Below are 27,778 nucleotides of genomic sequence, written 5' to 3'. Positions count from 1 at the left end.
TTCCAGCTGTCCCTCAACGTCCAGCAGAGCAGGCGGACGAGGAGGAGGAGGAGGAAGAGCAGGCGGAGGAGGAGGAGGAGGAGCATGAGGAGGAGGAGGAGGACGAGGAGGAAGATGGAAGGGCTGCTGAAAGTGGAAGGGCCATCCGTCAGAGGCTCAACAGGACTCGTTTCGAGGCCCCTCTGGCGGAATGATGGGTGTCTTTACTCCTGCGCACTTTGGATCTTTGAAAGCCTCTGAAGGCCAGCATCACTGTAAATAGTCACGTGTACCATAGCACATTAAAACTTTTCTTTATTGTCACAAAAGTCTTTCATTACAGCAAAACAACGTCAAGTCAACAGAAACCATAACTAACAAAATAACAGTTAACTCTTCGGCAAAGCCGCAAAACTAAACAAACCATTTCCAACAATTACAACAGGTGAGGGTGTCCTTGAATTTGGCCAAAGAAACGTCTCTGCACCTCCCTCTACTGCTGGCCCCTTGATGGAGAACGACTTCTCTTTCGCGGTCGGCCCCTTCCCTCCCTGCTGCTCCTACGTAATTGAACCCCAGTGGCAGGGTCAAGGCTGGGGGACGCCTGCTGACTGTGTGGAAGCGCAGAAGCCCCTGAGGGACGGCCTGGCCAACCTCTGGTCTTGGAGGGTGCGGACGCAGGCTGCTTGATGTGACCATGGCTGGAAGCAGTGTGCCCTGCAGGTGGTGGCAGCTGCACTGCAGACGTACCAGCGCTGGCATGTGCAATGGTCACCTGCCGAGAGAGGACACCTGCACCATGGTCGGATGACACACTGGCTCTCTGAGGGGACCGGCTCGGCTCATCCGCCACAATCGCATGCTCCACTGATTCCTGGCCTTGTATGGGACTGGAAGGGCCCGGGGTGATCCTAGCTGATGCAGATAGGGTGGCTGCAGTGAGAGTTCGCGTTGCCTCAATCTGGGTGTGGACGAGGCCGGCAAGTGACTGCGTGGCAGCAGTGAGGACCTGTGTGGCAGGTGCCAGTGCTTCGGAGAAGCCCTGGACAGTTCTTTCCATTGCTTCGGACAAGGCCGGAGCAGTCCGTTCCACTGCCTCGGACAAGCCCTGGACAGACCTTTCCAGGGATTGTCCGAAGCCCTGAACAGTCCTTTCCATAGCGGCCTCGAAGCCCTGGACAGTCCTCTCCATGGCTGCCCCGAAGCCCTGGACAGTCCTCTCCATTGTTGCCCCGAAGAGTCCTCTCCATTGCTGCCCCGAAGTCCAACACACTCTTTGCCAGTGTTTCTATTGACTGAGGCATCCTCCCCACTGCAGCCATCAGCTCAGTGTGCCTGAGCCGGGCCTGGGTGCTCATTTCAGCCAGGCGACGCACCTCCTCTGCACTCTGTGCAGCAGTCATCACTCCCTGTCTTGCCCTCCGGGAAGCCGGTGGCCGAACTTGCCTACCCCCCTTGTGTTGCTGCATGCCGCTTGTTCCGGATCAGCCTTGCCAGAAGAACCTACTACACCACCAGAAACTACTACACCCCCGAGGCGTTATCCGGACCGAGTCAGGAAGCCTCCTGAGAGACTAACTTATAATTAATTAATACAGCAATGTATATTATTTTGCATATAACATGTAATTAATAATTACTTAAAATATGATGTACTAGTTAGCTAGAAGGGGAGGAATTGTGGTGTATGTGCCTTTAAGAGCAATTATGGTGTATGTGCCTTTAAGAGCCCCAGGTGTGCGTAATGCCGGTAATTGCCACTTGGGCTATATAAGCCTGTGTATTGTGTATATCCTTTAGAAACCCCCCCCCAGACTTGCTTAGTAAATACCTATGAACCAACTCCTGTCTTCAGTGTCTTTATCTACACACGGACACTACAAACTGGCTCATCATCAGAGCCCCCCCCACCTCCAGGGAACTACTATCCCCAGTCTGCAGATGTGTATGCTCCCCTGAGATTGGAACGGATGCTCCGGCTTCCTCCTGATCCTCGCCTCCGGAGGTACTGGCACTGGCAGCTTCAGGGCCCGGATCCCGAGCTGGTGATGCAGCATCTGAAAGCAGGGAGGTCGAAGAGTGGCTTTAGCAAAAGGACAGGTTGGCGGCAAGGCATGCCAGATTGCGGCAAGGCTCTGACATGGCTGCACACTGAGAAAGCATGCTGGCGGGGGGACCAAGTGGAAGGAGACAGCTGAAAAAGGTGAGAGCCTTACCCTCGCTGTCGAGAATGGGGTCGGCAGCTGCAGTGGTAACAGGACCACGCAGATGTCCTCCAAGAATCTGGTGCACTCTCTCCTCGAGATCCGTGAGAGTGACAACTTGTGGAGGCCCGCCACCGGTTCGAAGCTGGTCCTTTCGCATCGCCGCCAGCTTGGACTGCAGGGGAAAGAAGGGGAAGTTCTGTAACACGAGGCCTTGAGAGATCATCGCATGCCCCCCATGGTGCAAGGGCCCTTACATATGGCCTTGAGAGATCATCGCATGCCCCCCATGGTGCAAGGGCCCTTACATATGGCCTTGAGAGATCATCTCATGCCCCCCATGGTGCAAGGGCCCTTACATGAGGCCTTGAGAGATCATCTCATGCCCCCCATGGTGCAAGAGCCCTTACATGAGGCCTTGAGAGATCATCTCATGCCCCCCATGGTGCAAGAGCCCTTACATGTGGCCTTGAGTCAAATGTCCATGTGTGTGCCCAGAAAGGGCCATGGGTGCTTGCTGACAGATGGCCATTGGGGCATCATGGCAACAGGGTTCTCGAAGTCAGGTGCAGATGGAGGGAATCAGAAGTTTGCAGAACCAACACTCACCCTAACGACCCGAGTGAGGTCGTTGAATTTCTTCCTGCACTGAACAGGGGTCCTGGTCACCATACTGCTGGAGTTGACCCTCAGAGAAACCTCCCTCCAAGATCGCCGGTAATCCTTTTGATTCGGCCTCCTGCCATTGTCAGGATACAGAACATCTCGACGGCGCTCAACTGCAGACACCAACTGGTCCAGAGCCTCAGTGCTGAAGCGCTCTGCTCTCTGTCTCACCTTCTCCATCCTCACCAAGTTTTTTGCGCCAGAGAAGGGCGAGCGCCGATTCTGAGGCCTACAGGGCATTGAGTGTGGAAGCTGAGGCTGACTGACCCACCCCTTTAAGAGCTGGCCGGCGCCTGGAAGTCTCGTGGTTTTCGGTAATTGAGATCACCTGCGCTGCGCCCGTCCGCGCCGATATTGAGTAGCGCCTGAACTTTTGCGCCTTAGGAGCCCCGTGCAACGTCTGAATTCACGCCTCAATCCTCTTTGGGGGCGATGCAACCCGATATTGCGCCAGGCAGCGATAAGTTTCGTCTGGCTATAAACTTTACGCAGCGCCAGTTCTAACGCCTCAAGCGGGGCTATACCCAATTTCTAGGCCATAGTTCCTACTTTTTCCCTTTTTACTACTTTACCTTTTACTCCATACCTTCTGTCCCTTCCTGTCACGCTCTGTTTTTTAATTCTCCCACTGCTACCTAAGTCTATGACCTTCTCCGTTGTCATTTTTATTATTTGCTCTCCAGAAACCTCCCCCCCACTAATTAGTTTAAAGCCCTCTCTACAGCCCTAGTTATATGATTCGCCAGGACTCTAGTCCCAGCACTGGCCAAGTGAAGCCCGTCCCAACGGAACAGCTCTCTCCTGTCCCAGTACTGGTGCCAGTGTCCCAAGAAGCAAAACCCATTTCTCCCACACCAGTCTTTGAGCCACGCATTTAACTCTTTAATTTTATTTGTCCTAGCCAAATTCGCTCGTGGCTCAGGTAATAATCTACCCTTGAGGTTCTGTTTTTTAATTTGACCCCTAGCTGTTCATACATAGAAGGCTGGTTAACAAAATTAAGGCTCATGGAATAGGTGGGTCAGTGGCAGATTGGATAAGGAGTTGGCTTAAGGACAGAAAACATTGGGCCAGAAATTCGCAGCCAGAGGCGTGAGTACGGTCGGGGTACTCACGCATCTGGCCGTTGGAAATGCCGGCGTTCAGCAGGAACAGCGCATGCGGGGAACGCCGGCATTTCCAGACCCGAGGTCTATTCACAGCGCGTGCGACTGCACAGGCAGCGCTTGCGCAGTGAACTTTGTGGATTTCAATGATGGATTCAGTGAGGGTAAGTCCTTAGAAGTTACACTCGAAAAAAGCAAGTGTAAAGTTGTTCATTGGCTGCGGAGGAAGATATATTTTATCGTGGAGCTTCTGAAATGCAATATTTTTGTTTGGGAAAGGGAGGGAAGTTATTTTAAGAAATTTTAAGTAAGTTTTAAAGTTTAAATTTTTTTTTTTTTAAAGGGTTTTCAGAACGGTAGGTAGAAGGAGCAATTGTGGCTGTGTGAATGGAATGTGAGAATGAGTTATGTATGTATGTCCACATATATTCCTTTACATATATGTATGTATGTTTTATATTCCTTTACTAATGTGTATGAATGTATGTTTTTAATTATGATTTTCCAATAAGTTACTTTCTCTGAAAGTCATAATTAAATAATACATTCATACACATAAGTAAAGGAATATATACATAACACGCAAAGGAATATATACAGACATACATACTTTCAGAAGCTCCACGATAATAAATATCTTCCTCCGCAGCCTCTGGAGCAACTGTACCCATGCTTTTTTCATGTGTAAGTTGTAACGGCTTGACCTCACTGAAAGCATTAATGAAAGCGGCGAATTATACTGCGCACGCGCTGCCTGTGCAGTCGCACGCGTTCTGCCTCTGAACCCCTTCGTTCAGAGGACAGGAAATGCCGGTTTTCCCCACATGCACTGTGCATGCTGAAAACCGGCATTTCATCCGGCCAGATGCGCAAGTACCCCGACCGTACTCGCGCATTTGGAAGGGAATTACTGGGCCAACATTTTACATGTCAATAAAATGAAAAATTTAACAATTGCACGACTTGCCCCCTCGCATCTGCGACTGAGGGTCCAAGGAGGTGCATTGCGCAAGAGGTCATCATCGTACGTATCCTCACACTGTTCCCTTTGGGGAACTGTATGAAGTGGTGGAAGGATTTATGGCCGTGATTAACGCTCATTCCGTGACCGTAACCATCTTTGAACCAGCCATTAGGGTGGTTAGTCCTATGGCGGGAGGGTTTTACGGGCTCCCACAACCCATCTGAGGGGGGGGGGGGCCACCAACACCCACGGACGCAAGTATCCCGCTGGATGTCCACCCAGAATTTAAAGTTGGAGCTCCGACTCCACTTGCCGGGACTGTCTGGAGTGGGGTTCAAAACCCTACTCCTTCTGGCCCAGCGGCGGGGATGCTTACTGCTACGCAAAAGGCCCACTCCGCACAAAAGGTGACACCCATACGTTTCCTGCGCCTTTTCCCTCCCCGTGACTGGAGCCCTATGCTGCCATTTCACGTTGCTAATCGGATTGGGCCTTTGTCATAGCGGTAGGATCCCTGCCGCTGGGCCAGATCAGGGTAGGGTTTCAAACCCCGCTCCAGACAGTCCCGGCAAGTGGAGTCGGAGCTCCGGCTCTAAATTCTGGGTTGACATCCAGTGGGATATTTGCGTCCGTGGGTGTGGGTGGCCCCCCCTCCTTGTATAGCTTGTGGGAGCCCGTAAAACCCTCCCGCCATAGGACTAACCACCCTAATGGCTGGTTCAAAGATGGTTACGGTCACGGAATGAGCGTTAATCATGGCCATAAATCCTTCCACCACTTCATACAGTTCCCCAAAGGGAACAGTGTGAAGACACGTATGACGACGACATTGCTAAATAAATAAATGGAATTAAAAAAATTCTTTTAGGGCTTTTAAAAGTCTTTAAATTGCTTTAATTCTCTTTAAAACTACTTCAGATTACTCAAAATAATGTAAACATTTTAAAAAGTTTATAAAAGTTACCAAAATCTTCAAAAAACTTCCAAAAACCTATTTAAACTGCTGCTTTGCATGTAAAAATGCTTAGCAGCTTGACAGAAACATTGGGGGCGTGTCCAGTGAAACTGAGACCTCAAGGGGCGTGTCTCACTTGCACTGCACGCTCCTGGCTTCGCGCTGGCTGCACTCCTGGGCGGCGTGACGTCATACGCTGCCCGGGATTCTTCTTTTTCAAACACCAAGTCCAGGCGTCCCTGGAGCTGATCGGCAGTAGCGCGGGGTAAGTGCATATACGGGGCTTGCACGCGCGGCAAGCCCCGTTCATCAATTTCTGGCCCAGTGAGTTGTGGTAAATGGCTGTTCTTCAAACTGGAGGATGGTAGACAGTGGTGTTCCCCAAGGGTCAGTGCTGGGGCCACTGCTTTTTTTGATAAATATAAATTACCTGGATATTGGAATACGGAGTAAAATTTCTACATTTGCCGATGATACCAATCGACTGCAACAGGACATAGAAAGGCTAGCAGAATGGGCAGACAAGTGGCAGATGGAATTTAATGCAGAGAAGTGTGAGTCATAGAGTTATAGAGTTATACAGCACAGAAAGAGGCCCTTCGGCCCATCGTGTCCACGCCGGCCATCAAGCCCTGTCTATTCTAATCCCATTTTCCAGCACTTGGTCCATAGCCTTGTATGCTATGGCGTTTCAAGTGCTCATCTAAATGCTTCTTGAACATTGTGAGGGTTCCTGCCTCTACCACCCTTTCAGGCAGTGAGTTCCAGATTCCAACCACCCTCTGGGTGAAAAAGTTTTCCTCTAAACCTCCTGCCCCTTACCTTGAAACTATGCCCCTTGGTTATTGACCCCTCTACTAAGGGGAAAAGTTCTTTTCTATCTACCCTATCTATGCCCCTCATAATTTTGTACACCTCAATCAGGTCCCCCCTCAGCCTTCTCTGCTCTAAGGAAAACAACCCCAGCCTGTCCAGTCTCTCTTCATAGCTGAAGCGCTCCAGCCCAGGTAACATCCTGGTGAATCTCCTCTGCACCCTCTCCAAAGCAATCACATCCTTCCTATAGTGTGGCAACCAGAACTGCACACAGTATTCCAGCTGTGGCCTAACTAACGTTTTGTACTGCTCCATCATAACCTCCCTGCTCTTATATTCTATGCCTCGGCTAATGAAGGCAAGTATCCCATATGCCTTTTTAACCACCTTATCTACCTGTTCTGCTGCCTTCAGGGATCTATGTACATGCACACCAAGGTCCCTCTGATCCTCTGTACTTCCTAGGGTCCTACCATTCATTGTGTATTCCCTTGCCTTATTAGTCCTCCCAAAATGCTTCACCTCACACTTCTCAGGGTTAAAAGTGAGGTGATGCATTTTGGCAGAAGGAACAGGGACAGGCAATATACACTTAATAGCACAGTTTTAAAGAGTGTGCAGGGACAGAGGGACCTGGGAGTTAATGTGCATAGGTCCCTGAAGGTGGCAGGACATATTGAGAGAGGGGTTAACAAAGCATATGGGATCTTGGGCTTCATAAATAGAGGTATTGAGTACAAAAGTTGAGAAGTTATGCTGAACCTTTATAAAGCGCTGGTTAGGCCGCAACTGGAGTTCTGGTCACCACACTTTAGGAAGGATGTGAAGGCCCTTGAGAGGGTGCAGAGGAGATTTACCAGAATGGTTCCGGGGATGGGGGATCTTTGCTACAAGGACAGGTTGGAGAAGCTGGATTTGTTTTCATTAGAGCAAAGGAGGTTGAGGGGTGATTTGATAGAGGTGTACAAGATTATGACGGGTTTGGATAGGCTAGACGGGGAAAGGCTGTTCCCACTAGTTGATGGTACAAGGACTAGGGGACACAGATTTAAGGTTTTGGGCAAGAGATACAGGGGGGATGTGAGGAAAAACTTTTTTACACAGCGAGTGGTGAGGACCTGGAACTCGCTGCCGACGGAAGTGGTGGAAGCGGAGACACACACAATGTTTTCAAGGGGAGACTGGATAGGCACTTGAGGGAAATAAACTTGCAGGGTTACGGGAATAGAGTGGGGGAATGGGACTGACTGGATTGCTCTACAGAGAGCCGGCACGGACTGGATGGGCCGAATGGCCTCCTTCTGTGCCATTATGACTCTATGTGGTTGCTGTGGATCACACTGGAGTCCACCAGCTCCCACATGCTACAGCTGCAACACATCACCTGCCCTGCCATCTCCATTGTATTTTATTTAACTAATAAGGTTTCCAAGTTTTGAAATACTCAATTGTCTATCAATAGTTTTTAATCTAGGTAATAACCTTGTTTAATTTATCACATTTAGTTATATGCTTTAGGTCTTTACTGTAACTTAGCCCACAGTCCTAATTTAATCCTAGTTATTTATATTTTTTTTACATATCAAGCAGCACCTCTTACCCCCACCTCACCGAATTCGCTCACTCACCCAATTCCCGAGTTAAGTACTCTGTAGAAGCAGTACTCCGTAGAACTGGACTTCGTGCTACTTACCTCCCAAACATTTCTCCTTCCACACTCAAAAGGCCGATGAATTTCAGGTCCTGATGAATGGAGTGACTCTCTCAGCTCTTGATGTGAAGTTTGGTTTGAGTTTCCCCGTCTGTCAATCCTGCCCTTCTCACAGCCTGTGAAAGGAGTTTACAAAAGCCATCACTGACAGTCCAGGACAGAAATTGACAACATTCTCTCCTCCTGCTCCCTGGCCCAAGGGGGCCGTGCATGCGCCCCGCTGCACACTTGGCCTCTCAAGATGGCGGCCATTGACCCGGGCTTGTCACCGGGAGAAAGCCCCGCAGCCGCCGCCCCGCTCGGGGCAAACGCCCAGACCGGAGGCTCTTGCTCGGGGCCTGAGGCCCACCCGGTGTGTGTGAAGTGGATAATGTTGAGTGTTTTCTCCGGGGCCGGGTCTGGGGCCGCACTCGGACTGTGTGAAGCCTGCGTTCCCCGGGGTTTATTAACCCGCTCCCTCCACCCATTTCTCACCTGCTGCCTCACCCACAGTCCAACCAATGGGAGCGTGTGAGGGGCGGGGCTCAGTCCAGAGCTCCCTCATTGGCTGAAACTCTTATCATTTTCAAACCGGATTTCTCTCAAACTCCAGGAAAAAACTGGACCTTTCTGTTAAAGGCTTTAAACAGATGAAACCCTGTGGTGTGGAGCAAACGTGCTTCTCATGTCCTGGACAACCACATGTGCAGGAAGTTTGTGAGCTGGAGGAGCTCGAGTTCCAGGTTTCGGAGCTTGAGCAGCGGCTGAAGACACTGCAGTGCATACGCGAGGCTGAGAGCTACGTGGACAGCACGTTTCAGGAGGTGATCACCCCGCAGCTTAAGAGTGTGCAGGCAGAGAGGGAATGGGTGACCTGCAGACAGACAAAGAGGACCAGGCAGGTCGTGCAGGAGACCTCTGAGTGCATCTCGCTCTCTAACCGGTACTGGTGAGGACGATGGTTCCTCTGGGGAGTACAGCCAAGTCCACTGCACCATGGGTGGCTCAGCTGTACAGAGGGGAGGGGCGGGAGTGGTGGGGGAAGGTCAGGGAAGCAATAGTGATAGGGGATTCAATCATTATGGGAACAGACAGGCGTTTCTGTGGCCGCTGATGTGACTCTAGGATGGTAGGTTGCCTCCCTGGTGCCAGGGTCAAGGGTGTCACTGAGCGGCTGCAGGGCATTCTGAGGGGGGGGGGGTGGCGGAGGGTGAACAGCCAGAGGTCATGGTCCATATCAGTATCAATGACATAGGTAGAAAGAGGGATGAGAATCTGCAGGCCAATTTTAGTGAACTAGGAAAGAGATTAATAAGCTGTACCTGAAAGGTAGCAATCTCTGGATCACTCCCGGTGCTACGCGCTCGTGAACACAGAAATAGGAGGATAGAGCAGGTGAATGCATGGCTGGAGAGATGGTGCAGGAGGGAGGGCTTTAGATTCCTGAGGCATTGGGACAGGTTCTGGGGAAGGTGGGACCTGTAAAAGCCGGATGGTTTGCACCTCAACAGGGCCGGGACCAGTATCCTTGCTGGGAGTTTGCTAGTGCTGTTGGAGTGTTTAAACTAGCCTGGCAGGGGGATGGGAACGTGAGCGTAGATTCAGAAGGGAGAGAAGCAAAGCTGGAAATTGAAGGCAGAAAATTAGTGAGTGAGTTTGGAAGGCAGAGGAAACAAAGGCTAGAAAATAGAAAACAAAGGAGTTTGGCAGTGCTTAATGGCATATACTTCAATGCAAGGTGTCTAGTGATTTAAGGCAGATCAGTTGAGGGCACAGATAGATACATGGAAGTGTGATATCATAGCTATCACAGCTGAAACATGGCTTAAATTAGGGCAGGAATGGCAGCTCAACATTCCTGGTTACAGGGTTTTCAGACGAGATAGAGAGTCGGATAAAAAAAGGAAGGGGTCACAATATTAGTTAAAGAAACAATTACAGCTGTGAGGAGGGATGATATGTTAGATAGATCATTAAATGGGACCATATGGGTTAAATTGAAGAACAAAAAAGGGGAAATCACACTGCTGGGGGTGGACCATAGACCTCTGGACAGTCAGAGGGAGATAGAAGAGCAAATATGTCGGCACATTTCTGAGAAGTGCAAAAACAATAGGGCAGCATTAGTCGTGGATTTCAACTATCCTAATATTAACTGGGATAAAATCAGTGTAAAAGGTATAGAGGGTGCAGAATTCTTAAAATGCATTCAGGAGAAACTTTTTTATCTCATTGAAACTTATAATCTCATTGAAACTTATAAAATTCTGACAGGACTGGACAGACTAGATGCAGGATGTTCCTGATGGTCGGGGAGTCCAGAACCAGGGGTCACAGTCTAAGGATAAGGGGTAAGCCATTTAGGACAGAAATGAGGAGGAATTTCTTCACCCAGAGAGTGGTGAACCTGTGGAATTCTCTACCACAGAAGGCAGTGGAGGCCAATTCATTAAATATATTCAAGAAGAAGTTAGATATATTTCTTAAGGCTAAAGGGATCAAAGGATATGGGGAGAAGGCAGGGACAGGGAACTGAATTTGGATGATCAGCAATGATCTCATTGAATGGCGGAGCAGGCTCGAGGGGCCGAATGGCCTACTCCTGCTCCTATCTTCTATGTTTCTATGTAAGTACGTAGCAAGCCCAACAAGAGAGGGGTCAGTTCTGGACCTAGTTTTAGGGAATGAAGCTGGGCAGGTGGAAGAGGTAACAATGGGAGAACATTTTGGTCGTAGTGATCGTGATTCAGTTAGATTTAGGGTTGTTATGGAAAAGGACAAAGATATACCAGGAGTAAATATTCTCAATTGAGGAAAGGCCAATCTTTCTAAGATGAGATGTGATTTAGCAAAAATAGACTGGAAACAGCTACTTGAAGGTAATCAGTGTCAGGGCAGTGGGAGGCATTCAAGGAGGAGATAGTGAGGGTTCAGACCAAATATGTTCCCAAAAAAGAAAGAGGGTGGGGCTCCCAAATCTAGAGCCCCCTGGGTGTCAAGGAGCATACAGGGTAGGATAAGGAAAAAATGTTGTCAGATACCAAGCTCAATACTGCAGAGAGTGTAGAGGAGTACAGACAGTGCAGGGGTTAAATTAAAGGGAAATTAGGAAAGCAAAGAGAGGGCATGAAAAAATATTGACAAGTAAAATCAAGGAAAGCCCAAAGATGTTTTATAAATATATAAAGAGCAAGAGGATAATCAAGGAGAGTCGGGCCTATTGGAGACCAAAGGGTCACCTGTGTGGGAGGCGGAGGACGTGGGGAGGGTTCTGAATGAATACTTTGCGCCTGTCTTCACAGAGAGGGACGATGCAGACATTGTAGTTGAGGAGAAATGTGAAATATTAGAAGAGATAAACATAGTGAAAGAGGAAATATTAAGGGGTTTAGCATCTTTGAAAGTGGATAAATCCCCAGGCCCAGATGAAGTGTATTCCAGGCCGTAAAGAGAAGTAAGAGAGGAAATAGCAGAGGCCCTGACCATCATTTTCCAATCCTCTCTGTCTACAGGCGTGGTGCTAGATGACTGCTAACATTGTACCATTTTTTAAAAAGGGAGAAAGGGATAGATGGAGTAATTACAGGCCAGTCAGCCTAACCTCAGTGATGGGCAAATTAATGGAAGAAATTCTGCGGGACAGTATTAATCGCCATTTAGATAGACACAGATTAATCAGGGACAGTCAGCATGGATTTGTTAAGGGGAGGTCGTGTTTGACTAACTTGATTGAATTTTTTGAGGAGGTAACAAGGGGGGTCGATGAGGGTCGTGCGTTTGATGTAGTCTATATGGATTTTAGCAAGGCTTTTGACAAGGTCCCACATGACAAATTAGTCAGAAAAGTAAAAGCCCATGGGATCCAAGGGAAAGTAGCAAGTTGGATTCAAAATTGGCTCAGTGGCAGGAAGCAAAGGGTAATGGTCGATGGATGTTTTTGTGACTGGAAGGCTGTTTCCAGTGGGGTTCCGCAGGGCTCAGTACTGGGTCTCTTGCTTTTTGTGGTATATATCAATGACTTAGACTTCAATGTGGGGGGCATGATGAAGAAGTTTGCATGGTTGATAGCGAGGAAGAACGCTGTAGACTGCAGGAAGATATCGTCAGGTGGGCAGAAAAGTGGCAAATGGAATTCAATCCGGAGAAGTGTGAGGTAATGCATTTGCAGAGGGCTAACAGAGCAAGGGAATACACTATAACTGGTAGGACACTGAGAAGATCAGAGGATCAGAGGGACCTTGGAGTGCATGTCCATAGATTCCTGAAGGTAGCAGGACAGGTAGATAAGGTGGTTAAAAAGGCATTCAGGATACTTTTTTTTAGTAGCCTAGGTATAGAATACAATAGCAGAGAGGTTATGCTGTATAAAACTGTATAAAACACTAGTTAGGTCATTGCTAGAGTACTGCGTACAATTCTGGTCACCACATTACAGGAAACATGAGGGGGTACAGAGGAGATTTACGAGGATGTTGCCTGGGCTGGGGAACTTCAGCTATGAGGAAAGATTGGAGAGGCTGGGGTTGTTTTCTTGGGAACCGAGGAGGCTGAGGGGAGATTTAATTGAGGTGTATAAAATTATGAGGGGCCCAGATAGAGTGCATAGGAAGGACCTATTTCCCTTAGCAGAAAGGTCAATAACCAAGGGGCATAGATTTAAAGTAATTTGTAAAAGGATTAGAGGGGAGAACTTCTTCACCCAGAGGGTGGTGGGGGTCTGGAACTCACTGCCTGAAAGGGTGGTAGAGGCAGAAACCCTCAGCACATTTAAACAGTACTTGGATATACACTTGAAGTGCGGTAACCGACAGGGCTACGGACCCAGAGCTGGGAAGTGGGATTAGGCCGGAGAGCTGGGAAGTGGGATTGGGCCGGAGAGCGGGGAAGTGGGATTAGGCCGGAGAGCTGGGAAGTGGGATTAGGCCGGAGAGCTGGGAAGTGGGATTAGGCCGGAGAGCTGGGAAGTGGGATTAGGCCGGAGAGCTGGGAAGTGGGATTAGGCCGGAGAGCTGGGAAGTGGGATTAGGCCGGAGAGCTGGGAAGTGGGATTAGGCCGGAGAGCTGGGAAGTGGGATTAGGCCGGAGAGCTGGGAAGTGGGATTAGGCCGGAGAGCTGGGAAGTGGGATTAGGCCGGAGAGCGGGGAAGTGGGATTAGGCCGGAGAGCTGGACAGTGGGATTAGGCCGGAGAGCTGGACAGTGGGATTGGGCCGGAGAGCTGGGAAGTGGGATTGGGCCGGAGAGCTGGGAAGTGGGATTAGGCCGGAGAGCGGGGAAGTGGGATTGGGCCGGAGAGCGGGGAAGTGGGATTAGGCCGGAGAGCGGGGAAGTGGGATTGGGCCGGAGAGCTGGACAGTGGGATTAGGCCGGAGAGCGGGGAAGTGGGATTAGGCCGGAGAGCTGGGAAGTGGGATTAGGCCGGAGAGCTGGGAAGTGGGATTAGGCCGGAGAGCTGGGAAGTGGGATTAGGCCGGAGAGCTGGACAGTGGGATTAGGCCGGAGAGCTGGGAAGTGGGATTAGGCCGGAGAGCTGGGAAGTGGGATTAGGCCGGAGAGCGGGGAAGTGGGATTAGGCCGGAGAGCGGGGAAGTGGGATTAGGCCGGAGAGCGGGGAAGTGGGATTAGGCCGGAGAGCGGGGAAGTGGGATTAGGCCGGAGAGCTGGGAAGTGGGATTAGGCCGGAGAGCGGGGAAGTGGGATTAGGCCGGAGAGCTGGGAAGTGGGATTGGGCCGGAGAGCTGGGAAGTGGGATTGGGCCGGAGAGCCCTTTGTTAACCGTATATTTCTATGATGATTCTAACTATATGGTGATGTGATCAGTCAAAGCAAATTAAAAGATAATGCTGCTATTTACTGAACACAACTGAATAATTCTACAAGGATGCTATCGCAGTCTTCCTCAGTATTAACTATATCCCCCAATTTCGTGTCATCCGCAAATTTTGAAATTGTACTTCCGATTTAAATGTCCAAATTATTTATGTAAATAGTAAACACCAGTGGTCCCAGCACTGATCCCTGTGGAACACCACTTCCCACCTTCAGCCATTCTGAATAATACCTTTAACCCCGACTGTTTTGTAGCCAGCTTGCTATCCGTTCTGCTACCTGTTCCCCAGCTCCACATGCTCTGACCTTATTCACGAGTCTACTATGTGGTATCTTATCGAAGGCCTTTTGAAAATCCAAGTATATTACATCAACTACATTACCCTTGTCTACTCTTTCGGTTCCTTCTTCAAAGAATTCAATAAGGTTGGTCAAGCATGACCTTCCTTTTTGAAATCCATGCTGACTACACAGTCACTAACACCAATCTCCTCCTGTCTGATATAAACCAACCCCACAGTCACTGACACCAATCTCCTCCTGTCTGATATAAACCAACCCCACAGTCAGACACCAATCTCCTCCTGTCTGATATAAACCAGCCCGTCACTGACACCAATCTCCTCCTGTCTGATATAAACCAGCCCGTCACTGACACCAATCTCCTCCTGTCTGATATAAACCAACCCCACAGTCACTGACACCAATCTCCTCCTGTCTGATATAAACCAACCCCACAGTCACTGACACCAATCTCCGCCTGTCTGATATAAACCAATCCCACAGTCAGACACCAATCTCCGCCTGTCTGATATAAACCAATCCCAGTCACTGACACCAATCTCCTCCTGTCTGATATACACCAGCCCCAGTCACTGACACCAATCTCCTCCTGTCTGATATAAACCAACCCCAGTCACTGACATCAATCTCCTCCTGTCTGATATAAACCAACCCCACAGTCACTGACACCAATCTCCTCCGGTCTGATATAAACCAACCCCAGTCACTGACACCAATCTCCTCCGGTCTGATATAAACCAACCCCACAGTCACTGACACCAATCTCCGCCTGTCTGATATAAACCAATCCCACAGTCACTGACACCAATCTCCTCCTGTCTGATATACACCAGCCCCAGTCACTGACACCAAACTCCTCCTGTCTGATATAAACCAACCCCAGTCACTGACACCAATCTCCGCCTGTCTGATATACACCAGCCCGTCACTGACACCAATCTCCTCCTGTCTGATATAAACCAACCCCACAGTCACTGACACCAATCTCCTCCTGTCTGATATAAACCAACCCCATAGGCCCAGAAAGATTAAACTCAGCCCGTTACTTGGATTGAACTTGTCTCCATTCCCGGGCCGAGGGGATTGCTGTACCAGACGGGACGGGCAACCTTTAGGGACTCTCGATTCTCCACCAATTCCTATTCCCCTTCTTTCTGGTGGATAATGGAGGTGCCACTGTGTGTAATGTGCAAGTCAATAAGAATTGTCAGCAAGGATTAATCAGCACTTTCTACCTGGAGATGTGGATCAGCGGAACCGATCAGACACTGAATTGTAGATTTTGTACCAAAGATCAATTTAAGTTGAAGTAAAAGTTAATAATTTTATTGTAAACTAATTTCTGATGAGAGTCCCTAAATTAAGGGGAAAGATCACAGACAGCGGTTCTTAAAGGGGCACTGCAGCCCCAAGAACACAATCAGCTATATATCCAGAATATTAAACACCAGCCAAGTTATAGGGGTTACTAACATCAGCAGATACAAACCCCAACTATCAGAATGATCATGGTTCAGTCCTGGATGTGATTAACAGCAGCAATAACAGCAGAATCCAACCCCTGCAGTCACATGTGAACTCGCTGGTGTTTCAGCATACTGGATGACTGAGTGAATCCCTTCCCACACACGGAGCAGGTGAACGGCCTCTCCCCAGTGTGAACTCGCTGGTGTGTAAGCAGGTGGGATGACTGAGTGAATCCCTTCCCACACACGGAGCAGGTGAATGGCCTCTCCCCAGTGTGAACTCGCTCGTGTGTCAGCAGGTGGGATGACTGATTGAATCCCTTTCCACACTCGGAGCAGGTGAACGGTCTCTCTCCAGTGTGAACTCGCTGGTGTATCAGCAGTGTGGATGACTGTTTGAATCCCTTCCCACACTCGGAGCAGGTGAACAGTCTCTCTCCAGTGTGAACTCGCTGGTGTATCAGCAGTGTGGATGACTGATTGAATCCCTTCCCACACAGGGAGCAAGTGAACGGCCTCTCCCCAGTGTGACTGCGTCGATGAGTTTCCAGCCTGGACGGGAAATTGAATCCCTTCCCACAGTCCCCACATTTCCACGGTTTCTCCGTGGTGCGGGTGTCCTTGTGTTGCTCCAGGGTGAATGGTCAATTGAAGCCTCGTCCACACACTGAACACGTGTCCGGTTTCTCCCCACTGTGAATCAGGCTGTGTAACTGGTTAAAGCTCTTACCACAGTCAGTGCACTGGAACACTCTCACTTGGGTGTGGATGTGTCGGTGCTTTTCCAGTCACACTAATGTTTGAAATCTTTTCCCACAGACAGAACAAACATTTCCCCTTCTATATTTAAAGGCCGATGATATATAGGTCCTGATGAATTGAGTGACGCTGTGAGATTTTAACCTGATGTTTGGTATGGGTATCCTATCTGTAAATCCTCCGCATCTAGTACCCTGTAAAAGGAGTTTATAAAAGTCATCACTGTAAGTACAGGAGAGAAATTCAGAACAGACGATTCTAGTTTCAATGGAACATTTTTCCTACCTTCCCCAAAGCTGTAAATCCCCATCCCACACACGCGCCCCCCTCCCTGTGCTGAAATCCACACCCTTCGCATATTGCCCAACAGTTTGCCTCCACTCCCAGTTTTCTCCCTCGACGGTGCTGGGTTCAGTTCTACACTCACTGGTTCCTCTCTCTCTCCTCCCCTGAAGGTGCTGACTCTGGCTGGGTTCAGTTCCACACTCACTGGTTCCCCTCCCTCTCCTCCCCTGAAGGTGCTGACTCTGGCTGGGTTCAGTTCAACACTCACTGGTTCCCCTCCCTCTCCTCCCCTTAAGGTGCTGACTCTGGCTGGGTTCAGTTCTACACTCACTGGTTCCCCTCTCTCTCCTCCCCTGATGGTGCTGACTCTGGCTGGGTTCAGTTCTACACTCACTGGTTCCCCTCCCTCTCCTCCCCTGAAGGTGCTGACTCTGGCTGGGTTCAGTTCTACACTCACTGGTTCCCCTCCCTCTCCTCCCCTGAAGGTGCTGACTCTGGCTGGGTTCAGTTCCACACTCACTGGTTCCTCGCTCTCTCCCTCCTCTGAAGGTGCTGACTCTGGCTAGGTTCAGTTCTACACTCACTGGTTCCCCTCCCTCTCCTCCCCTGAAGGTGCTGACTCTGGCTGGGTTCAGTTCTACTCACTGGTTCCCCTCCCTCTCCTCCCCTGAAGCTGCTGACTCTGGCTGGGTTCAGTTCTACACTCACTGGTTCCCCTCTCTCTCCTCCCCTGAAGGTGCCGACTCTGGCTGGGTTCAGTTCTACACTCACTGGTTCCCCTCCCTCTCCTCCCCTGAAGGTGCTGACTCTGGCTGGGTTCAGTTCTACACTCACTGGTTCCCCTCCCTCTCCTCCCCTAAAGGTGCTGACTCTGGCTGGGTTCAGTTCTACACTCACTGGTTCCCCTCCCTCTCCTCCCCTGAAGGTGCTGACTCTGGCTGGGTTCAGTTCTACACTCACTGGTTCCCCTCCCTCTACTTCCCTGAAGGTGCTGACTCTGGCTGGGTTCAGTTCTACACTCACTGGTTCCCCTCCCTCTCCTCCCCTGAAGGTGCTGACTCTGGCTGGGTTCAGTTCTACACTCACTGGTTCCCCTCCCTCTACTTCCCTGAAGGTGCTGACTCTGGCTGGGTTCAGTTCTACACTCACTGGTTCCCCTCCCTCTCCTCCCCTGAAGCTGCTGACTCTGGCTGGGTTCAGTTCTACACTCACTGGTTCCCCTCTCTCTCCTCCCCTGAAGGTGCCGACTCTGGCTGGGTTCAGTTCTACTCACTGGTTCCCCTCCCTCTCCTCCCCTGAAGGTGCTGACTCTGGCTGGGTTCAGTTCACTCACTGGTTCCCCTCCCTCTCCTCCCCTGAAGGTGCTGACTCTGGCTGGGTTCATTTCTACACTCAATTCAATTCAATTCAAATCGCTTTATAGGCATGACAAGGTACATCTTATGTTGCCAAAGCATCGAAAAACATTCATGGTTGTACACAAAAATTCAGATCTATCCATACAGTGTATAAACAGATATATCCCTGAGTGTATAAATATACATTCATATAATTTGTATTTACTCTTTTCTTATATTTAGTGGTTCTCCCTCTGTTTATGGCAAGCTGTAACATAGTGTGCCGCTAAGGTTACACAATTTCTCTCTTCCCCTAGTAGGTATGGGAGTTTTTGGTCGTCACTCAAATTTCTGAATTCCGGGCATATTTTTGTGAATTTTGGGTAGAAATTCTCCCTTATGCCCTGGTTCCCCTCCCTCTCCCCCCATGAAGGTGCTGACTCTGGCTGGGTTCAGTTCTACACTCACTGGTTCCCCTCCCTCTCCTCCCCTGAAGGTGCTGACTCTGGCTGGGTTCAGTTCTACACTCACTGGTTCCCCTCCCTCTCCTCCCCTGAAGGTGCTGACTCTGGCTGGGTTCAGTTCTACACTCACTGGTTCCCCTCTCTCTCCTCCCCTGAAGGTGCTGACTCTGGCTGGGTTCAGTTCTACACTCACTGTTTCCCCTCCCTCTCCTCCCCTGAAGGTGCTGACTCTGGCTGGGTTCAGTTCTACACTCACTGGTTCCCCTCTCTCTCCTCCCCTGAAGGTGCTGACTCTGGCTGGGTTCAGTTCTACACTCACTGTTTCCCCTCCCTCTCCTCCCCTGAAGGTGCTGACTCTGGCTGGGTTCAGTTCTACACTCACTGGTTCCCCTCCCTCTCCTCCCCTGAAGGTGCTGACTCTGGCTGGGTTCAGTTCCACACTCACTGGTTCCCCTCTCTCTCCTCCCCTGAAGGTGCTGACTCTGGCTGGGTTCAGTTCACTCACTGTTTCCTCCCTCTCCTCCCCTGAAGGTGCTGTCTCTGGCTGGGTTCAGTTCTACACTCACTGGTTCCCCTCTCTCTCCCTCCCCTGAAGGTGCTGACTCTGGCTGGGTTCAGTTCTACACTCACTGGTTCCCCTCTCTCTTCCCACCTGAAGGTGCTGACTCTGGCTGGGTTCAGTTCACTCACTGGTTCCCCTCTCTCTCCTCCCTGAAGGTGCTGACTCTGGCTGGGTTCAGTTCTACACTCACTGGTTCCCCTCCCTCTCCTCCCCTGAAGGTGCTGACTCTGGCTGGGTTCAGTTCTACACTCACTGGTTCCCCTCTCTCTCCTCCCCTGAAGGTGCTGACTGTGGCTGGGTTCAGTTCTACACTCACTAGTTCCCCTCCCTCTCCTCCCCTTAAGGTGCTGACTCTGGCTGGGTTCAGTTCTACACTCACTGGTTCCCCTCCCCTGAAGGTGCTGACTCTGGCTGGGTTCAGTTCTACACTCACTGGTTCCCCTCCCTCTCCTCCCCTGAATGTGCTGTCTCTGGCTGGGTTCAGTTCTACACTCACTGGTTCCCCTCCCTCTTCCCCCCTGAAGGTGCTGACTCTGGCTGGGTTCAGTTCACTCACTGGTTCCCCTCTCTCTCCTCCCTGAAGGTGCTGACTCTGGCTGGGTTCAGTTCTACACTCACTGGTTCCCCTCCCCTGAAGGTGCTGACTCTGGCTGGGTTCAGTTCTACACTCACTGGTTCCGCTCCTTCTCCTCCGCTGAAGGTGCTGACTCTGGCTGGGTTCAGTTCTACACTCACTGGTTCCCCTCCCTCTCCTCCCCTGAAGGTGCTGACTGTGGCTGGGTTCAGTTCTGCACTCACTGGTTCCCCTCCCTCTCCTCACCTGAAGGTGCTGACTCTGGCTGGGTTCAGTTCTGCACTCACTGGTTCCCCTCCCTCTCCTCCGCTGAAGATGCTGACTCTGGCTGGGTTCAGTTCTACACTCACTGGTTCCCCTCCCTCTCCTCCCCTGAAGGTGCTGACTCTGGCTGGGTTCAGTTCTACATTCACTGGTTCCCCTCCCTCTCCACCCCTGAAGGTGCTGACTCTGGCTGGGTTCAGGTCTACACTCACTGGTTCCCCTCCCTCTCCTCCGCTGAAGGTGCTGACTCTGGCTGGGTTCAGTTCTACATTCACTGGTTCCCCTCCCTCTACTGCCCTGAAGGTGCTGACTCTGGCTGGGTTCAGTTCTACATTCACTGGTTCCCCTCCCTCTCCACCCCTGAAGGTGCTGACTCTGGCTGGGTTCAGTTCTACACTCACTGGTTCCCCTCTCTCTCTCCTCCCTGTAGGTGCTGACTCTGGCTGGGTTCAGTTCTACACTCACTGGTTCCCCTCTCTCTCTCCTCCCTGTAGGTGCTGACTCTGGCTGGGTTCAGTTCTACACTCACTGGTTCCCCTCCCTCTCCTCCGCTGAAGGTGCTGACTCTGGCTGGGTTCAGTTCTACACTCACTGGTTCCCCTCTCTCTCTCCTCCCTGTAGGTGCTGACTCTGGCTGGGTTCAGTTCTACACTCACTGGTTCCCCTCCCTCTCCTCCCCTGAAGGTGCTGACTCTGGCTGGGTTCAGTTCTACACTCACTGGTTCCTCTCTCTCTCCTCCCCTGAAGGTGCTGACTCTGGCTGGGTTCATTTCTACACTCACTGGTTCCCCTCCCTCTCCTCCCCTGAAGGTGCTGACTCTGGCTGGGTTCAGTTCTACACTCACTGGTTCCCCTCCCTCTCCTCCCCTGAAGGTGCTGACTCTGGCTGGGTTCAGTTCTACACTCACTGGTTCCCCTCTCTCTCCTCCCCTGAAGGTGCTGACTCTGGCTGGGTTCAGTTCTACACTCACTGGTTCCCCTCTCTCTCCTCCCCTGAAGGTGCTGACTCTGGCTGGGTTCAGTTCTACACATACTGGTTCCCCTCCCTCTCCTCCCCTGAAGGTGCTGACTCTGGCTGGGTTCAGTTCTACAGATGTACAAAAGTAAAATACTGTGGCTGCTGGAAATCTGAAATAAAACAGATAATACTGGAAATACTCAGGGCAGCATCTGTGGAGAGAGAAACAGAGTTAACGTTTCAGGTCGATGACGTTTTATCAGAACTGTAAAATGTGAGCAATATAACAGGTTTGAAGATGGACCTCGTGTAGACGAGGGTAGGATGAAAATTGGAAATAAAGTTGATGAAGTTTTCCAGTTCGGGGTGAGAGCAGGAAACGGCACCGATACAGTCATCAATGTACCGGAAAAAGAGATGAGGAAGGGGACCTGACTAGGACTAGAACAAAGAATGTTCCACATAGCCCATGAAAAGGCAGGCATAGCTAGGGCCAATGTGGGTTTCCATAGCAACACCTTTATTTGGAGGAAGTGAGTGGAGTCAAAGGAGAAGTTGTTCAATGTGAGAACAAGTTCAGCCAGGCGGAGGAGGGTGGTGGTGGATGGGGACTGGTCGGGCCTCTGTTCAAGGAAGAAGCGGAGCGCCCTCAGGCCATCCTGGTGGGGGATGGAGGTGTAGAGGGATTGTACGTCCATGGTGAAAAGGTGGAGTGAAAAGGGCCAGGAAACTGGTAAATGTTAAAGTGACGGAGGGTGCTTACACTCTGGTCCACTTTTCAATCATCTCCAATACAGGAGTTCCTCAGGGCAGTGTCCTAGTCCCAGCCATCTTCAGCTGCTTCATCAATGACCTTCTCTCCATCATAAGGTCAGAAGTGGGGAAGTTTGCTGATGACTGCACATTGTTCAGTGCCATTCACAACTCCTCAGATAATGTAGCAGTCCATGCCCGCATGTAACAAGACCTGGACGACGTTCAGGCTTGGGCTGATAAGTGGCAGGTAACATTCGCACCACACAAGTGTCAGACAATGACTATCTCCAACAAGAGAGTCTAACCACCGCCCCTTGACATTCAACAGCATTACCATCACCGAATCCCCCACCATCAACATCCTGGGGGTCACCATTGACCAGAAACTTAACTGGACCAGCCACATAAATACTGTGGCAACAAGATCAGGTCAGAGGCTGGGTATTCTGTGGCGAGTGTCTCATCTTCCGACTCCCCAAAGCCTTTCCACCATCTACAAGGCACAAGTCAGGAGTGTGATGGAATACTCTCCACTTGCCTGGATGAGTGCAGCTCCAACAGCACTCAAGAAGCTCGACACCATCCAGGACAAAGCAGCCCGCTTGATTGGCACCCCATCCACCACCTTCAACATTCACTCCCTCCACCACCGGCGTACCGTGGCTGCAGTGTGTACCATCTACAAGATGCACTGCAGCAACTCGCCAAGGCTTCTTCGGCAGCACCTCCCAAACCCGCGACCTCTTCCACCTAGAAGGACTATCCAAAACTAGGGTCCTAAATCCAAACAAAGGAAATTACGATGGTATGAGGAGTGAGTTGGCTATGATAGATTAGGGAGCTTTATTAAAAGGCATGAGGGTGGATAAGCAATGACTAACATTTAAGAAACGAATGCATGAATTACAACAGTTATACATTCACTTCTGGCACAAAAACACAAAAGGAAAATGGCTGACAAAAGAAATTAAGGATAGTATTGGATCCAAAGAGGAGTCATATAAAGTTGCCAGAAAAAGTAGCAAGCCTGAGGATTGGGAGCAGTTTGGAGTTCAGCAAAAAAGGACCAAGAGATTGATTAAGAGGGGAAAAATAGAGTATGAGAGTAAACTTTCAAGGAACAGAAAAGCGGATTGTAAAAGCTTCTACAAGTATGTAAAAAGAAAAAGATTAGTGAAGACAAATGTAGGTCCCTTACAGTCAGAAACGCGAGAATTTATAATGGGGAACAAGGAACTGGCAGAGCAATTAAACAAATACTTTGGTTCTGTCTTCACGGAAGAGGACACAAATAACTTCCCAGAAATGCTAGGGAACCAAGGGTCTAGTGAGAAGGAGGAATTAAAGGAAAGTAGTATTAGTAAAAAATAGTGCTGGAGAAATTAATGGGACTGAAAGCTGATAAATCTATAAGGCCTGATAATCTGCATCCCAGAGTACTAAAAGAGGTAGCCATGGAAATAGCGGATGCATTGGTTGTCATCTTCCAAAATTCTATAGGTTATGGAACAGTTCCTGCAGATTGGAGGGTGGCAAATGTAACCGCGCTATTTAAAAAAGGAGGGAGAAAACAGGGAACTACAGACCGGTTAGCCTAACATCAGTAGTAGGGGAAATGCTAGAGTCGATTATAAAGGATGTGATAACATAGAAACATAGAAACATAGAAACATAGAGATAGGAACAGGAGTAGGCCATTCGGCCCTTCGAGCCTGCTCCGCCATTCAATGAGATCATGGCTGATCTTCGTCTGAGATCATAGCTGAGCTTACCAGTTCAGTACCCCGTCCCCGCCTTTTCTCCGTAACCCTTAATCCCCTTAGCCTTCAGAAATATATCCAATTCTCTCTTGAAAATATTTATTGAATTAGCCTTCGCAGCCCTCTGTGGCAGGGAATTCCACAGGCTCACCACTCTTTGAGTGAAGAAATTCTTCCTCATCTCTGTTTTAAATGATTTGCCCGCTATTTTTAGACTGTGGCCCCTGGTTCTGTGCTCCCCGGCCATTGGAAACATTCTCTCTGAATTCAGCCTGTCCAGGCCTGCCATAATTTTATATGTTTCGATGAGATCCCCTCTCAATCTTCTAAACTCCAGTGAGTACAAGCCCAAACTATTTAATCTCTCTTCGTAGGTCATTCCCGCCATTCCAGGTATCAGCCTGGTGAATCGCCGTTGCACTCTTTCCATGGCAAGAACATCCTTCCGCAGATGGGGCGACCAAAACTGTACACAATACTCCAGATGCGGTCTCACCAGCACCTTGTACAGCTGCAGTAAGGTATCCCTATTCCTATACTCGAACCCCCTTGATATGAAGGCCAACATACCATTTGCCTTCTTAATCGCCTGTTGCACCTGCATGCTCTCCTTCAGTGACTGGTGCACAAGAACACCCAGGTCCCTCTGCACTTCCCCATCTCCCAATCTATTGCCATTTAGATAATAATCTACCCTCCTGTTTTTACCCCCAAAGTGGATAACCTCGCATTTATCCACATTATAGTGCATCTGCCACGTATCCGCCCATTCCCCCAACCTGTCCAAATCGCACTGTAGCCTCCTGACATCCTCATCAGAGCCCACCCCTCCTCCTAGTTTAGTGTCGTCAGCGAATTTGGAAATATTGCATCCAATTCCCTGATCCAGATCATTTATATATATTGTGAACAGCTGGGGTCCCAGGACAGATCCTTGCGGCACCCCGCTGGTCACTGCCTGCCACTCCGAAAACGAGCCGTTTATTCCAACTCTCTGTTTTCTATCCGCCAGCCAGTTCTCTATCCACGTTAATACTTTGCCCCCAATCCCATGAGCCTTAATTTTGCATGATAATCTTTTGTGTGGAACCTTATCGAAGGCTTTCTGGAAGTCAAGGTACACCACATCCACTGGCTCTCCCCCAACAGGACACTTAGAAAATATCAACGGGATTAGAAAAAGTCAACATGGATTTATGAAAGGGAAATCGTGTTTGACAAACCTACTGGAGATTTTTGAGGATGTAACTGGTAGAATAGATAAGGGAGAACCAGTGGATGTGGTGTATTTGGATTTTCAGAAGGCCTTTGATAAAGTCCCACATTAGAGGTTAGTGTGCAAAATTAAGGCACATGGGATTGGGGTAATATACTGGCATGGATTGAAAATTGGTTAACAGACAGGAAACAGAGAGTAGGAATAAATGGTTCTTTTTCGGGGTGGCAGGCGGTGACTAGTGGGGTACCGCAGGGATCAGTGCTTGGGCCCCAGCTATTCACAATATAGATCAATGATTTGGATGAGGGAACCAAATGTAATATTTCCAAGTTTGCTGACAACACAAACCTAGGTGGGATTGTGAGTTGTGAGGAGGATACATAGAGGCTTCAAGGTGATTTAGACAAGCTGAGTGAGTGGGCAAATACATGGCAGATACAGTATAACGTGGATAAATGTGAAGTTATCCACTTCAGTAGGAAAAACAGAAAGGCAAAGTATTATTTAAATGGTGATAGATTGGGAAATGTTGATATACAGAGGGACCTGGGTGTCCTTGTACACCAGTCACTGAAAGCAAACATGCAGGTGCAGCAAGCAGTTAGGAAGGCCTTCATTGCAAGAGGATTTGAGTACAGGAGCAAGGATGTCTTACTACAGTTATACAGGGCCTTGGTGAGACCACACCTGGAGTACTGTGTGCAATTTTGGTCTCCTTACTTAAGAAAGGATATATTTGCCACAGAGGGAGTGCAGCGAAGGTTCACCAGACTGATTCCTGGGATGGCAGGACTGTCATATGAGGAGAGATTGGGTCAACTAGGCCTGTATTCTCTAGAGTTTAGAAGAATGAGAGGGGATCTCATTGAAACGTATAAAATTCTGACAGGGCTAGACAGACTGGATGCAGGGAGGATGTTTCCCCTGGCTGGGGTGTCCAGAACAAGGGGTCACAGTCTCAGGATACGGGGTAGGACATTTAGGACTGAGATGAGGAGAAATTTCTTCACTCAGAGGATGGTGAACCTGTGGAATTCTCTACCACAGAAGGCTGTGGAGGCCAAGTCACTGAATATATTTAAGAAGGAGATAGATTTCTAGACACAAAAGGCATCAAGGGGTATGGGGAGAGAGCGGGAATATGGTATTGAGATAGAAGATCAGCCCTGATCATATTGAATGGCAGAGCAGGCTCGAAGGGCCGAATGGCCTACTCCGGCTCCTATTTTCTTATGTTTCTAAAGGAAGTAGGCGCAGGGGAACACCACCAGCTGGAAGTTCCCATCCAAGTCACACACCATCCTGACTAGGAAATATAACGCCATTCCTTCATAGTTACTGGGTCAAAATCCTAGGGATGGGCAATAAACACTGGCCTTGCTAGCGACAGGAACAAATAATAATAAAACAACAACCCCTCCCTTTCCCATGCAAGCACAGCAGATCCAACACTTTGGCTGTATAGCGCTTTGGCACCTCCGGTGCTCTTGAACGGCGCTATATAAATGCAAGTCTTTCTTCTTTTCTCTCTCCATAGATACTGCCTAACCTGCTGAGTATTTCCAGCGTTTTCTGTTTTTATTTCAGATTTCCAGCATCCACTGTATTTTGCTTTTGTGTTGAGATGGTGAGGAACCCCCTGACTGCAGAGCGAGAATAAAATCAATGAGTCAATGATTTTCTCCCCTGATCACTGGGACCCTGAAGCCCCGCCCACTCACTGTTCCTTTACAAAGATGGCCACGCAGACGCTCTATGGGTCAAAATGGCGACGCAGTGAAATTTTCAGCTTTCCTTTACAAATATGGCGACGTTAACCGGGGCCTATTACCGGGAAAAAGCCCCGGATCTGCAAACGCGGAACCTACATGTTCTTATTCGGGTCTTGCGGCCTACACCAGGTGCTTATGAAGCCCACCCGCCGGATCCGTTACTCCCCTGCGACCACCACCTCTCACCTGCTGCGAAACTGTCTCTTCGGCCTGTGTCCGCTTCCACTTCTTGTCCAACACTGATCGAAGTCCCACTGCGCATGCTCGAAAGACTGTCCCGCACCGCGCCTGCGCTCTGGTCTCCTGTAGTGTGACTAGGGCACATTCTGCCCCGCGGGGATTGTTGGGTAACAGATCCGCCATTGAAAGCCCCAATTAGTGAGGAGAATTATTTTCTGTGAACCGATTGCGATAAAATTAATAAATAATTCATACAGAAACCCAAGTGCATGGGCCCTCTGCTATCGTTCAGTCTTGGATAACAGCAGAATCCAAGCTCTGCAGTCACATGTGAATTCACTGGTGTCTCAGCAGGTGTGGTGAATTTCTTCCCACACAATATTGAAACTGCCTCTCTCCAGTATGAATGCGCTGATCGTGCATCAGCTGCTTTCAACTTTGAAAGCTTTTCTCACAGTAAAATTATTTAAAGTAACAGTTCTCAATGTGGACACTCTGGAGTATCAACAGTTGGGATAATGGAGTGAATCCCTGCCCACATGTGAAGTTTCTAAACGGTCTCTCTCCGCTGTGACTGTGCTGGTGAGTTAGTAACTGGGATGATCAGTCGAATCCCTTTCCACATACAGAGCAGTGAATGGATTCTCCACATTACAAACATGCTAGTGTGATAGGAGGTGAGATGAGCGAGTGAATGTCTTTCCACGCTCAGATAGTGAACGGCCTCTCCCCAGTGAGACTGTATCCATGAGTTTCCACCCCAGACGGGCAAGTGAATGCATTCCCACAGTCCCCACATTTACACTGTTGATTCAAGTGGGCGCACAAGTCTCACAGACTGGACAATTGTTTGAAGGTGCGTTCACACACAGAACACATGTCCTGTTTCTCCTCACTGTGATTGGTGTTTT

The 27,778-nt window shown here is 49.5% G+C and overlaps 1 protein-coding gene across 1 annotated transcript; it reads right to left on the bottom strand.

Annotated features, from left to right (window-relative positions):
- Positions 1–276: 276 nt before the first annotated feature.
- LOC147114461 (uncharacterized) lies at positions 277–27,043 on the bottom strand. The gene is made up of 4 exons (XM_085992154.1): positions 26,874–27,043; positions 8,384–8,517; positions 2,196–2,358; positions 277–2,036 (listed from the first exon to the last, which is right to left on the bottom strand). Exons 1-4 carry the CDS (start codon positions 27,010–27,012, stop codon positions 1,840–1,842), a joined length of 633 nt encoding a protein of 210 aa, XP_085848280.1. The 5' UTR covers positions 27,013–27,043; the 3' UTR covers positions 277–1,839.
- Between the last annotated feature and the right edge of the window lie 735 nt (positions 27,044–27,778).

This window comes from Somniosus microcephalus, chromosome 7 (genome assembly GCF_052327205.1).
Source record: "Somniosus microcephalus isolate GS21.2 chromosome 7, FLI_Smic_1.0, whole genome shotgun sequence".
NCBI lineage: Eukaryota > Metazoa > Chordata > Chondrichthyes > Squaliformes > Somniosidae > Somniosus > Somniosus microcephalus.
This window is presented reverse-complemented; position numbering and strand designations above follow the sequence as displayed.